Below are 15,243 nucleotides of genomic sequence, written 5' to 3'. Positions count from 1 at the left end.
AAACCTGTCACCAATTTTTAAAAAAAATTTGGCGCATCACAAAATGAAAAATACAACAAAGGAGACCCCAGAGTGCTGAGCAGCTGAAATCCTATCTGAGGCAAGAATCGGAAAACAATTCAATTTCAAAACTCCAGGAACTGGTCTCCTAGATTTCCTAATGTTTACAGTGTTGGTAAAAGATGTGATGCAACACAGTGCCCAGGTCCCAACTTTTTTTGTCATGTTGCTGGAATCTAATTTAAATAAGCATATACTTTTCATAAAACAATAACAAAAATTCTGTTTCAACATTTGATATGTTGTCTTTGTTTTATTATTAATTAAATATAGTCTTACATGATTTGCAAATCATTGCATTCTGTATTTATTTCTATTTTACGGTTTTAAGTACTGTGGCAATAGAACAAACCTTGTCTCGTATCTGAATTTCAATCTCAATATATGCTGTGGTTATGCAGCAGCAGGCTAAAAAAGAGTAGAAAAAAAACCATACTGCTAGAGCGAGACAGACTTCACTCAGTGAGTTATTTGGCAGTAGCAGGAAATATTTTGTTACACAGAGAGTGAGTGAGTGAGTGAGTGAGTGTGTGTGTGTGTGTGTGTGTGTGTGTGTGTGTGTGTGTGTGTGTGTGTGTGTGTGTGTGTGTGTGTGCGTGCGTGCGTGAAGCTATGAGCAATGTCATTGCTTGTCACTGTGGAAGTGATTCGTGTATGTCAAGGCTTCAATTTGTTATTGTTTGGACAACTGGAAATACCCATGTACAGTATACCTTAAGTAATGACACAAATAAATGCTGCAATACCTGGAGTGAGTTTTGTGTGCCTGAGAAAATCTCACATCAGGAAGATATTTCTGTGTATTATTTTTTTAGGCCTGATGGTGAAATCACTGTTTTATTACCATTAATATCCATTTTAGAATGATTTACTCGAAAACCAACAAACCATACCCTCCAACAAACTACGGCCCACGGCCCGCGGGCCACATCCGGCCCGTTGGTCTTTTTAATCCGGCCCGCCGAAGATTGGTACAGAATTGCCCAAATCAAATCATATCATAATTATGACTGCATTCATTTGACCTTGTCCTGTAATACTTGGCGGTCCACCAGGTGGCGCACTAGGCGCAGTGATACATTGATTTGATTTTGCGGAGGCCGGGCTGCTCTCTGTTGTTACTCTGCTGCTGCTCTGAACACATCTGCAACAATGAACGGGCCAAAGAAAAGAAAAGTCGACAGTGAGTCCCGAGTGTTTCATAAGGAACGGACGACTAAATACTTTTTCACTGAAGTCCGGTCGAAGGCCGTGTGTCTTATTTACCAAGAAACCGTTACGGTTTTAAAGGAATACAACATCAGCTGTCATTTTTCCACCAAGCATGCTAATTGCGCTAACAACCAGTCAACGCAGGAACGGACAGCGACCGCTCGGAGGTCGGCAGATCGTTTGCAGGCTCAGCAAAACACCTTCATCTGACAAACTGCCATCCAAGAATCAAGCACGAAGGCAAGCTATTTACTGGCATTCAAATTAACAAAGACCAGCAAGCCTTTCTCCGAAGGGGAGTTTCTCAAAGAGTGCTGGTAGAGACAGCAGGTGTCTTGTGTCCTGAGAGCAAGAACAAATTAGAAAACATGAGCTCATCACGCAGGACGGTGACTCGCCGTGTTGAGATGATTGACGAAGACTTGGCTAGCAAGCTAAACAAAAAAGCGGAGTCATTTACATTATATTTCTTGGCACTGGACGAAAGTAATGACATAAAGGACACCGCTCAGCTTTTAATTTTTATCAGAGGGATTAATGACAATTTTGAGATAACGGAGGAGTTTTTGGCCGTGGAATCCCTGAAGGGGAAAACGCGGGGAGAGGACTTGTATGACGGCGTGTCAGGGGTCATCGAGAGGCTCCAGCTACCTTGGAGTACGCTCGCCAACGTTACCACAGACGGATCGCCAAATCTGACTGGAAAAAACGTCGGGTTGCTCAAAATAATCCAGGAGAGGGTGAAAGAGGACAACCCTGAGCAGGAGGTCATTTTCTTACACTGCATAATCCACCAGGAAGCACTGTGGAAATCCGTACTGCAGCTCGACCACGTAGTGAAGCCAGTTGTAGAAGTGGTTAACTTTATTGGAGCGAGAGGACTTCACCATCCTCAGTTTATTAAGTTTCTTGAAGAAAATGACGCTGATCACCAGGACTTGCTTCACCACTCCAACGTCCGCTGGTTAAGTTTGGGGAAAGTATGTCAACGAGTGTGGGAGCTCAAACAGGAGATTATCTCATTTTTGGAGCTACTTGACAAAGCTGACGATTTTCCTGAGCTGAGTGACACAGATTGTCTTTGTGATTTAGCTTTTGCTGTGGACGTACTGACACACATGAATGAGCTGAACGTGAAGCTACAAGGGAAAGACCAGTTTGTGCATGAAATGTACACAGACGTCAGAGCCTTCAAAACCAAGCTAGCTTTATTCTCAAAGCAAATGTCAAACAAGTCATTTGCTCATTTCCCCACACTGGCTACGCTGAAAGAGGCCCCTCGACATGTGGAAAAATACAGGAAATCACTGGACAACCTGCACGGAGAATTCTGCCATCGGTTCTCTGATTTTGGAAAAATTGACAAGTCACTTCAGCTGGTGTCGTGTCCCTTCAGCTGGTGTCCTGTCCCTTCAGCTGGTCTCATGTCCCTTCAGCTGGTCTCATGTCCCTTCACATGAGACCCTGAAACGGCTCCACAGGAGCTGCAGTTGGAACTGATTGATCTCCAATGTGACACCGTCTTAAAGGAGAAGTTCAACTCTCTTAAACTGGATGAGTTTTATGCTTCATTAAGCGCTGCCAAATTTCCAAACATCCAGAAGATGTCCCAGAAGATGCTGGTGTTGTTTGGCTCTACGTGCGTGTGTGAACAGACTTTTAGTGTGATGAACACCAACAAAGCACCTCACAGATCCCAGTTGAGTGATGAACACCTCAGATCTGTTCTGAGAACACAACAAAACTAACACCAGACTTCGATGCTCTGACAAAGAAGGGTGATCAACAACACTGTTCCCACTAAAAGTGAATGTACGTATTAACATTGTAATGCCTTTTTTATGTTTATGTTTGATATGTATGCATCTGGTGCTGGCCCGGCCCATCTGTCAAATTTTAAAAGTCAATGTGGCCCCTGAGCCAAAAAGTTTGCCCACCCCTGCTCTATATACTATTAGCAGCCAGTGACATGCACTGACCCAGTCTCATTTGTTCTGACAGGTGACAATTTTTTTTAATTTTTTTTTTTTAAGTAGTTAGTCAGTTATATATTTATCATGGCATTTATTTCTCTTCAATTAAATATAAAATTCTATTCTATATAAAAAAAAAAAAAATGTCCATAGGGCTCAGCTCCTCACAAATCTCTAAAAGTATAGTCTCGCCCATAGAACAAGTTTATTTATCAAAAGGTTCAGAAACCAGATAGTCACAGATGTACAATATTTTAGCCAGGCTCTGTCCTGCAGTGCTGGACATCCTGGACATTCCTGCCTCATCTGAAGACCACCACTCCTTGGGAGAAGATCTAGAAGCTGCTGCAATTTGTGGTCAGGTCAGACAAACCTCAGAACTTACCTAAAAGAGGATTTAGCTTACAACAAAGTCTTATTGTTTGGTTCATACATAGTAAGAACAGCTGAAGTAACTTTTTTTACTGCCTAATGTTGGGCAAAAACATGTCCTAGCTACTTCTTGTCTATCCATTACCTGGGATAGTGAGTCCTGACATAAAAGCTGCTAATGCACTCATCTAACTGCAAAAGGCAAGTCCTTAAAACTAAACTAGCATTCCAACATGTTACTGGAGCAGTGAGTATTTCAGTGTTTAAGTGTTTTTCTTTCCTCGAGTCTGGTGGACGTTGGAACCATACATGGACAAATACAAGAGGAAGCTGCAAAAAATGAAGGAAAGACAGAAGAGGAGAGCTACAGCTCAACTAGAACCGACCATAAAATATTGCAAACTGGGGAGATATGTAATTAATAAAAACTGTTTTAAACATCACTTTTGAATTTTTATTCAAAGGATTTCCATAACATTAAAGCACATGGTAAACTGTGAACTTACAAAAGAGCTGCATGATCTAATGTGACAGTAACAATGTGGCTCCTCTTGATTCAAACAGAGAAGGCATTAAAAAATAGGCTTCTAATGCAACACTTTCCCTTATTCCCTCTTTACCCAAACCCCTACCCCCCACCCCCCTCAAAAAAAAAAGAACAGATAAAAGCAAACACATCAACACATATGCACAAACAGAATTCCACCACTAAATCATGTAAGAAGACTTGCCTTTAAAATAAAGCCTTGAATTTCCCAGCTGCTTTGGAAGCTCTCCAAAACATTTGGTACCTCATAACTAGAAACTACACTTTCTACTGAATAGGTAGTGACTTCTCTGTACATGAGGGTTTCTGTAGAAGCCTCCCCCCTCCCTGTCCGTCTGATAATCTTTACCCAGTGACGGGGTCAGAGGTGTGGGTCCCACGAGGAGCTGCTATGTCTGGGCTTGGAGTAAGGCCTCTTCATGAAAACTGGATCTGCTGTACAGTGGGAATCTGCAACAATGTGGGTTTAGATTAGAGATTTTAGATAACATTTGAATAGGCTGAAAGGTATGTAATGTCACTTTGACATTATGTAATGTTGGAGAGTAAATTACAAAATATGGCAACAGGGAGCCTAGTAACAACAAAAACATGTGTAACCATTAGTTGCTGTAGTTAGATACATTTACACATCATCATTACACATCAGCAGAATTTTTTGTGTTTCTGAAATCATAAATAATCCTAAAAAAATATTCTGTGGACAACAGAAACAGCAGAAATGGGACAATAACATATTTGGGGTATTACTCTGCTGTGGGACTTCAAACTTCACTGAGGTGAACTCCCCACCCAAGATACATTCCAGGCTTCCTTTTGAGCTATTTGAAGGGCGAAGTTACAAAAAGTTACTATTTTCTCAAAACCCTCTGGTGTTAGAGTAACTATCCATTCATCTGCATTTCTTTTCCTTTGAAACAATTAGAAAGAATGCTTTTGGTTTAGCACTAGCAGCAAATTACCGCTTTCTGATTGGCTGCTGTTTGTGATCAATAAGGAGACCTAATAAAGTTTGTGTTTGATAAATGTTATCACACTAAAATTATCTAGTTAATTCTCATCCATCTGATCACTGATTTGTGAATCTCTTAACGAACAAAATGTTTTTATGAAACTGTGAGCTGAAACCATGATCATCACCGAATCAACTGATGTCCGTGTGTTGAAAAGCCTTCCAGCATGCATTGAGGAGTAACACTCTTCCAGTATGTCCCAATTCCTTACCAGAATATAATATAATTTATTTGTTGTCCTGTTAAACTATTTCTTTTAAAAATTCAGACAGAAAATAAACATACTTTAGAGTTCATACTAACAGGAAATTATACACCATGTGCAAAGTATTACCTGTTGATATGAAGTGGTGTACACCATGACGTTCTGCTGCTGACCATCTGCTGTGATAATCCCAGCTGGCAATGGATTTGCTGATGAAGAGGGAAAAGTGTATTTTAAGGAGATTGACCAAGTACACAGTAAGGATGTGCATTTCAATCAAAACTACTGTTTGTTAGTTGGTGTAAAGTATTCCACTTTTATTCGAACAAACAAAACAGGAAGAGAAATTATGAAGTATTTGCTATAAATTTCAACCCTTACTGTTTGTGTTTTACTTACTGAAGCTGTCATCTGTGAGATCATCACCCAGGCTTTCTCCCACCGACACCCCAGGCATCCCTTTTTCGCCCTTCATCGCCTGAAAAAACACCAGAGACACCAAGAAGCATTACATGTGTGAACACAACAACATTGAAATCAAACAAGAATGTTGTTTTTCTCAGGAGGATGATTTTGCAGTTGTACAGAGAAATTCTGAAGTCGGATGATGACAAGGAAAAACTCTTTCACTGACTCTTTATTGCATGTGTTTTTCCACTGCTACACAGGGTTTAAGGTATAATCCAATTTAATACCTTTTTCATAACTATACTGTTTAAAGAAGGACTAAAGCCAGTAGAGATAAATAAGTCAACATGAATATTTATATCATATATTCAAAAATCACTCTTAGTAATATAGGGAATAATAGGGAAAACTGATGGCTATATTAACCAATTCAAACATGCTGCCATTAAAGGTCAAATTACATGAAGATGTGCTTTCACCATCATACAGTTGCATCTTTAAAATGCTTCATTTCTCCTGAAAAGTGCTGAAAATAAAAGCAGTGGTCTCATGCATTTGGTACATCCAAGAGTAAAGCAAAGACAGTGTGCAAAAAGATAAATTATTACTATTTCTACAAAGATATGCTGAAGTGGCCAGTAAAGATTGGTTTGTACCCATAGAAAATACTATGATCTATACTAGATCAGAACAAAATTATAGACAAGCATGTTAAAGGTAAAGGCTATATGGCCATCTCCAAGCAGCTTCATGTTGCTGTGACCATTGTTGCATTGCGAAGAAGTTTAGGTGCCATCGGATTGCAACCAACCACTGGACACATAAAAATTTGTCTCACACCATATCGACTTGTTAACCAGTTTTTCCCCTCTATCACTGTCTTGAGAGGGCTGGCAACACCACCAATCGGACCTTCCACCCCTTCCGGAATGAAACAAAATACTATGCTATTGACTTAGTTCCTGTGTACCTATTTCATTTCAGCTGACATGCATTTTTCTGTTACTGGAAGTCGTGCTAATTTCTGTTCACGCTCTGTGTTTCATGAGGGGCGGTGCTGTGTCTGGCACATACAGACATAGTGCAGCAGAACGGAGGAGGCTGAACAGAATTTGGACACAGGGGAGCGTTACTCAAGTTGATAACAACTGCACTCGTTACATGGATGTAAAAAAAAGCACAATCAAAACAAATAAACAAACAAACCTCAAACTACAGAAAAGCAGACCAGAATATCAACTTTTTTTTTTAAAACACAGCCTATCTGTATCTAGTGCAAGTAGTAAGGATGCTAATATATGTTGAATCTATCAGTCCTAACTAGAGCTCTGACAAGTTTTGTCATCATAATTGTGCACCAGGAGAAAAAGCACAAACACATGTGTATGCAGTATAATTATGAATATTATACAGGTTTTGACAAGAAACTCTGCTAGCTTAACATTTTTAACTGTGCTCCTAAATTTTTCCATTGAGGAGCACATGTGCTCCTGAGCAAAAAGGTCAGCGTAGAGCCCAGTAATGTTACATGTTAAAGTGACAGTCACCCACTTTCCACAGCACTATAACTGCATGGTGGATTGCACAGCTCGGGGTATTTCTTCACCCTAAAAATGTGTCTCTTCTCATCTACTGTGAGATTGCAACAGAAAAAAGTAAGAAGCTGAGCTACCAGTCAAGTAGAGTTGAAGACAAACTGGTACAGGAGCTACGATGTACAAAAATGCTTTTTCCTCTGCCAATGTGGGGATTTTTACATAGAAAACAATAGAACAACTGCTTTGACATGCACCACGTGTGCCACACTGTTTGTTTTGGCCAGTAACAAATGTTTCTGGGAGTTACTTATAACGTTTTTGACAATGCGCTATTAAAGGTTTGGTTTTTTTTTCTTCCTGCTATGGAACAACTAATGAAAACTTGGACAATTAACGCTTAGTCAACTATTTGGGGGTTAGCCCTAGTTAATTAGCAAATAGTCACTGTGCTCCAGTTTCCTGCACTTGGGCATATGAAGACAAGAGTTCTTACCCACTTACCCCCATCCAGCTTTAAATATTCACCAAACAGTGTTAATTTTGAACCATTATTAGACTGGAACCTGTGAAATTGAATGGGCAACACAGTCCATTTGAGGCCAACACAGAAAGAAAGACAGCCATGCACACTCTTACTCACCCCTACGGGCAATGTAGAGGCGACTGTGCTAACCACTGCACCACCATGCGTCCAATCAAATAGACTTTTACAAACAAATAAATATTAAGAAAAACGAACTATGTTAGAAGTATGACAAAAAGCTCAGCCTGCGATTTAATAATTCAAAAGAAATGGGCTCATTGCCATAGAATGGAAATGGAAATATGAAAAGAACAGCTCCATCTGTCACTTGTGCCTCACCTCTCTGAACTTCTGCAGGTAGAGCTTCAACGGATCCACGTACATGTCAAAGCCTAGTGTGGACATGGCAAATAGGATGTCTTCCCCGTTGATGGTCTTCCTCTTCTCCTGGTGGCAGCGCTCACTCGCCTCAGATGTAATGAAGCTGATGAACTCGCTCACGCACTCCTGCACACATTCTTTAGCATCTTTAGCAATCTACGGGAAAAAGAAAAAGAAAAAATACATTTAACAGAAAGTTGCCTCAGTATATAGGCAGTAAAGAAGAGTTTGGTTCTATTTCCATGGGGCCCAAAAAAGGTATTTTGTTTTTGTTAAAAAAATAAATATCCATATTAGTGGTAATTGCCGTCATTAATTATGTCTAAATACTAAATCCATCTTATTTTAATAGTTATAGATGCAAGTGCAATGGTAAGAACTCTTACTTGATTGACAAAAAACAACACAAACAACAAATTAGTTTGCAGGTCATCTTTGGTTGTCAAACCTACAAATTATCTTGCATTAGTTATATTGTTCTTAAAAAAAAAAAATCTGACTTGTTAACTTTCAAAGCTGAATTTAAACTACAGACACACTGATGACAATTCTCAACAAAATAACTAAGATGATCATTCATACTAGGATGCACCCATCATCCTAAATCTAATGTTAACAAAACTAAATAATCATCATGATTATTCCTGCTCCCATTCCCTCACAAACCTTCCCAGTCTGAGGAACAGCGTTTTTCATGATGCGAGCCACATTGGCAATAGGAAGATAGATGTCCTGCTCCCTGAAATTCTCCTTGATGCCGCCGTCTTCATGGTCATTCAGATTGTCCTCTCCGTCATCTACAAAACACACAGGCAAAACCATCTCTTTATGACCCAAAGCTACACAACACAAAATACATAACACTGACGGCAGTGGTTGTTTGGTGACAATGGTTTTTCTCCTCACCATCTTGAGACTGGAGAACGTAGTGACTGGAAGCCATGTACTCTCCTGTCATACCCAGCTGGGAGGCGTCGGTGGTCGTGCTGTCTCCGTCCATCTGCAACACACACCCACAACATCTCATTGAAAAGTCCCACGCCGTAGCAATTCAGTGTACCTGCAGGACCCGAATGTACCTAGCATCTCAGAATCACTCTTTGGAATCATACTTACATGACGGGCAACGTGTTTACAAAGCTTTCACACTCATACGCATTATGGAAAGTCCCACTCAAAAATGAAATAAAGGAATACTTGTCATTTGTCTCTGTAGCTACACTATGGATTCCACATTGTCAAAAAGCCTGGCAGGATGACCTAGGCATGTCTGGAAGTACAACAAAGACCACTGAAACTAACAGTTTTTGGTAGATGACAAGCTATTTATGCATTTTAGATTTCTTGTATTTTTTTTTTCCCAACAGAAATGGAGTTTGACACAGGATTGTATCTCGTTGTTTAAGCTGTATAGCTGTTGTTTTAAATGAGCGGCTTGTAGGTTTAAAGATTAAACGTAATTTTAATTTGATCACAATAATAACTTTTAAACCCACAATTTTCTTTTAAATAACTTGAAACTGAGAAAAGTAATTGACAGCCCACATTGCTTATTACATATTTAATAAAATCTAAACTTTGTTTTTGATTTAACCAAATATCTTAAATAATAAAACAAATGAAATGGAACGTAAACCTAATATTTTGTTGCACAACCTTCCGATGCAATCACTGCAGGCAATTGTAGCTCTCAACCAGACTTTTGCACCTGTCAACGTGTAGTTCGGGCCACACTTTCTGATTAAACTCAGGAAGAGTGGTCCATTTAAAAAAAAGCTGGTGGAGCTGGGTCAGGTTGTGCAGAGAACATTTTACCCTTACTGCAGTCAGTTGTGATCTACACACTTGTATTTGTTTTGATGGTTGTGCTTTGAAATCAATATATTCCATCTTAATTCAAGTTATATCAAAAAAAAACTTTCAATTAAAATTTGACAATAATCAGTGCTAAGTAATGTTATATGGTTTATAGACCTAGTTTAAGTTCGTTTTAAAAACTGTTCAGCTTTATTGCAGTTTAAAATATTTAACAAGAAAATGTAATGTAATAAATTACTTTCCATTAATTAATTAATCAAAATAGTTACATTACTAATTGCATTTTTAAAAAGGTTAACTAGTAATCTGTTACCTATTAAATTCAAAACTAACCTTCCTAGTTGGTTATCGTCATACAACAGCTCTAAATCTCAGTCACATTCAGTGATGAAAGGAGGACTCGGAAATGTTACTTAAGTGGCAGGACCACAATGAAAATAACTGAATTGTTAGTACAAGTCCTTAGTTTCAAAAGTAAAAGTAGCCATCATGCAGTTTATGATGTAATACTTATGTACTTCAGATGTAGGTTACTGAATGACACTGCACATTCGAGAAGCATTTTAATGTTGTAAAATATCTCATTTCAACACTTGATACTGTTTTTTAGCATCTAATCTATAATGCATATATAGCAATTGATCGTGTATTTTCGGGATATAATATTAATCTGAAAAGTAACTAGAATCTAAAACTGTCACAAATGTAGTGTAGTAGAAAGCACAGTATTTCTCTGAAATGTAGTGCAGTGAAAGTAACAAGTAGCATCACACGGACATACTCAAGTAAAGTAGAAGTACCTTTAAATTGTGTTTCAGTACACTACTTGAATGTTATTTAGTTACTTTCTACCACTGGCCCTATCAACAAATCACTTTTGACCAATATAATTGACATTGGGTTTATTGTGCTGAACACATACTGTAACATCAAATGAATACCGGAAGAACTTCTCTCTGTTTTGATGATTATGTTCATATCAAACAACAATTTAGACACGTCAGCGTAGACTAAGTGTCTGCTACTTTCGACTCTTAAACCATCAGATTTTTGTTTTGTTGAGAATTTCAGCGTTAAAAAAAAAAGACAACAGAACTGAACGTGTGCTTTGTCTTGGCACTGTTAACGTATGGACCGAGCTACTGCAGCCGACCTACCAATTCATTAACCCGCCGACTTGACGGGTCTGGATTTGTGTTCAACGTAGCATTTTTGGGCCATAAGGATTGCAGGACTCCACTTTCAATATCCAGCTGGCTTAGTTGTAAGTGTCTCAAATGACTTGCTTTCCTTTCAAAGTCGGACAACGAAGGCTGCCATAACATGACCCCCTCCTTCATATGACGTTAATTTTAATACGTGCTTTTGTGTTGAGGATTTCTTAATTTGGCACAACACTGGAAGGCTGTGTTATAGTGGTTAGCATAGTGACTTAAATGGGAAAAACGTATGGTTTGACGGCAGTAAAACCCGCGGTGAAGTCATATAAGTTAGCCGCATGCTATATAAACGAATATGTTCGGCTAACCGTGTGCTAACTAGCAGACGTCAGCTGCGAATAGGTAAGATATTTAGCTAACGTTAGCTAAGGTTAACCTACGAGTTGAGCCAAATGGTCGGCTGGCATGTTTTAGGAAAATATGAGATAACAGAAAAATGAACAGAAGCTGTCCAGCGGGCTATTACCTTTTGTAGTTAGCCTATTCGGGTACATATTGTACTTTGAATAAATTCTCATTGCATATCCACTGCAATTCGTCTCTGATTTGGCCTGTTCTTTGTCCTTACAGAGCACAGCAGGACGTGGCCAGAGCCGAAATGTTAGATAGTAATTTGTTAAATTTTGCCCGCTGGGTACTTCCTGATGAGCAGCCCTCATTCACTCAGACAACAAATAAAAAATCAGACAGAGACGGACATTTCCATTCGAGCTAACGAGAAATCGGTTAGCAATCATTGGCCGGAGTCAGGCACAAACCTGCAATGAAGCCCTGGTTGGTTACCTCCCTGAGACGGCTGTTTGGTTGGACAGAAAATGGCTGCGAAAGGACCAGTCCCAGCGCGGAGCCGCGGCTGCACTGCCGCGCCCGCTCAGGATAGGGCCCTGCTGCGTTCACTGGCTCTTTGCAAGCTCCTATCTCACGGTCTTAAAGCCTTCTCAAACATTGAAGCTGGTTATAATCCAAATGTTATGTCTAATAAGTGCACAATAAAATAAAATACTTTAACAGCAATTGATTTGTGGTTTTACCCTTACCAAGCACACCATAATACATAATTACGGGGGGATAAATCGGAAGGCACAATCCAATATTTTCCGACTTTCGTAATTTCTCTGTTCTGTCGTGGTAACGTTGTATGTTACATTATTCCTACATTTATGGCAGCACTGGAACGCACCTGTTTTAGCCTTTGGGCTTCCCGCAAATGTATCACACTCCCTCTGCTTTTCTTTTCAGAGGACTGCACAGGCTGTTTCCACAATTGTTAGTACTCCCACCTACTGCTTGAAGCCAGTGATGTGAGATATCAGAGTTCTGATCCGATCTGATACCAAGTAAAATGTAGGCTGATATCGCCGATACCGATCCGATACTGACACTTTGTAGAAAAGATTTATGTGTTTGGAAAAGAGAAATAATAATCTATGTATGCAGCCTCTCGAAATATGCTACAGATACTTTAGACGAGGAACTGAGAGGTTACTAAGACTATGCTATGTTGAAATGAAATGAAATCAATAGGCTATAATAAATAACCTATAAAAAAAATAAATCTGTCAGCTGACAGAACAAATGAGTAGGGGGCAGTGAACATCATTGGCTGCTCATGGGTACATTAAGTAGGTAAGCTTTGTTGTTTATACAGTAAAAAAACAAAATTGAAATTGAAATGTAATAGTAATTAGCAATTAAACAGCTGTTTTAGCATTAGGACTTTGAAAATAATAATACACTGATACACTTGTATTTAAGTTGCTCCCCTTGTATTGCTATTTATTGTGCCATTTATCTATTTCAGTATATGTAAGCTACTTCATAACCATAAATTTAGCTTAAATTTATTTGTATCAGTGTAAAATGAAACATCATCGAGTAGTTTTAAGAATGCAAGAAACTTCCATTGTTTGAACATCAACACACTTGAAGACCAAACAGCAAGCAGTGATTGACACACACTCTGTAACTGGATGTATTTTGGAGCCTGTCATGCCGGTAGCTCCTTTCTTTTCATCCCCAGACCACCGCTGAGTAACCTCATCATATTCTGTGCTGTGATAATTTTTTGGACAGATGACAAGGTTTGCGGTGCTGCTGTTTGCAGTCTGCTCTCATCAATGCCAGCACTGTTTAGAGCCGTAGTTTGAATATATTTATTTTCCTGTTAATAATAAATACACATTTACTCCAAATTTCTGACCTTAAACATTGATCTTTAATAATAAAATTGATACTAGGAGAGAAACGTTTGGAATCACGAGTATCAATATTTTCATATTGATCCGCACACCACTTCCACCACTACTTGAAGCAAGGCACAGAATACAAAAAAAATCCAACAGAAAACTTTCTTAACAAGTGTTAATTCGTACCGTGAGAGCCAAATGTTGCTTATATATTCCGAACGTAATGTGTGTTCCTTGGGTGGCACCTTGGGTGTGCACAGGTTTACAGATGGGAAGGTAAATGTTGTCAGGTGTTTGATCCTGGAAGGGCAAATTGTTTTTTGACTATGATGGCACTAGTTTCTCTCCGTATGTAGGTGTTATGTGAACTCTTTTTGATGGAATTATGGAAGATCAACTACGTTTGGGATGTAGGTGACGCAGGAGGACCAGGAGAACTACTGGAGCAGTTTGGGGATGAACAGCTGTCCACAGGGGAAAAGGACGCAGGAGCTACAGGGCTACTGCTGAAGCCGGCTGGGGAGCATCTGATCACCGGATCACCGCACGTTGCTCAATGCACAGAGGTTTTGTGTAGTGCTACACTGTTTAAAGGCCATGTAAATTGTGTGCACACATAATAGGGCATAAACCCGAGGCATTGGTTGCCAAAGTGAATGGACAATAGACTTTGCGTTCGCAGCTTATTGCGGTGAACTTATCATTGAGTGACTATTTATCATGGAGGAGTTTGACTCAATGACTGGGACTGGCGTGCTAACAGCTAGTAGACCTAGCAGTGCAACTGGTGTTGAAACACAAACTTAAGAAAGGGTTGTTAATCTAACTGCAAAAACACTTGCTGATAAATTGGACAGGCTTCAAGATGGTAGGGAAACTAAGATTAACAAAGCAAGCACCATAAGAAAATAAATACAAGGTTTGATGTTAACAGATGATAAAATACAGGTTCAAAATGCTCTTAATGAATTGAAGTGTCTGCTGAAAACATGGGTTTTATGCAATGAAGGTAATACACATGGTGATATATTGTCGATGACATTAATCCTTATGACAGTGTTTCTAATGTAGGTAGTAAACACTCAAGTAAAAGCTGAGGCAGACAAAGCTGCACTTGTTGTCCATATTGCAGCTTTGAAGGAAAGACATGCTTTGGAGAAGCAGGAACATCAGCTGAGGAGCAAAAGGGAGCAGTTGTGTTGAAGGCCGAACTAGCTGCATCCAATGCTAAATTGGCAGTATTACAGGCCTTTGATCAGAGAGGTTCCTCAAAATGGTCTGAAAATGGCATGAATTATTATTTTGAAAGGGACATTTGTAATAAGGAGACTGAATCACAGAAATCCACACAAATTGATCCAACAAAATGGCCAATACCACTTGATAACCTGCAATCAAAGGATTTGCGACCAAAGGAAACTGAACAATGGTTGAAAACGGCTGTAAAACACTGATGCTGTTGTGAGGTTGGTGTTTTACCAGGACCCAAATGCAGGCTCACAGATTCGGGTATCGGTTCCAAAATACAGTCTTTATTTCCATAAATAAAAACAAACAAACGAACAAACAAACCAAAAGGTGGCACCTATAGTGTCCACTTGCTTCCAAGTCGGGAGGGCAACTCAATCGACTGATCCAGGGAGACACGGCTGGCAGGACAGCCTGCAGACCAGCGGACAGGACCGCTGGAAAAAACAGAGTCTATAATCCTCCGAGTCGGGAGGGCAACTCAACCGACTGGTGACTCCGACAGGTAGCTCTGCAGGAGGAGCAGGACGGACGGAGGA

At 39.6% G+C, this 15,243-nt stretch overlaps 1 protein-coding gene and 1 long non-coding RNA gene across 4 annotated transcripts; one reads left to right on the top strand and one right to left on the bottom strand.

Moving 5' to 3' along the window:
* Positions 1–4,057: 4,057 nt before the first annotated feature.
* Positions 4,058–12,147, bottom strand: nfybb (nuclear transcription factor Y, beta b). 3 transcript variants are annotated; one of them, XM_069156419.1, is made up of 7 exons: positions 12,029–12,147; positions 9,139–9,232; positions 8,899–9,029; positions 8,191–8,388; positions 5,782–5,860; positions 5,512–5,591; positions 4,058–4,614 (listed from the first exon to the last, which is right to left on the bottom strand). In XM_069156419.1, exons 2-7 carry the CDS (start codon positions 9,230–9,232, stop codon positions 4,582–4,584), a joined length of 615 nt encoding a protein of 204 aa, XP_069012520.1. In that variant the 5' UTR covers positions 12,029–12,147; the 3' UTR covers positions 4,058–4,581. The 3 variants fall into 3 exon arrangements, with proteins under 3 accessions (XP_069012520.1, XP_069012521.1, XP_069012519.1); XM_069156420.1 differs by lacking the exon at positions 12,029–12,147 and adding an exon at positions 11,737–11,867; XM_069156418.1 differs by lacking the exon at positions 12,029–12,147 and adding an exon at positions 11,208–11,650.
* LOC138202445 (uncharacterized) lies at positions 11,097–12,284 on the top strand. The gene is made up of 2 exons (XR_011178645.1): positions 11,097–11,314; positions 11,841–12,284. It is a non-coding gene; the product is annotated as an uncharacterized lncRNA (long non-coding RNA).
* The last annotated feature ends 2,959 nt before the right edge of the window (positions 12,285–15,243 follow it).

This window comes from Embiotoca jacksoni, unplaced genomic scaffold (assembly GCF_022577435.1).
Source record: "Embiotoca jacksoni isolate LCO1_2020_lvr unplaced genomic scaffold, fEmbJac1.0.p SCAF_21, whole genome shotgun sequence".
NCBI lineage: Eukaryota > Metazoa > Chordata > Actinopteri > Embiotocidae > Embiotoca > Embiotoca jacksoni.
This window is presented reverse-complemented; position numbering and strand designations above follow the sequence as displayed.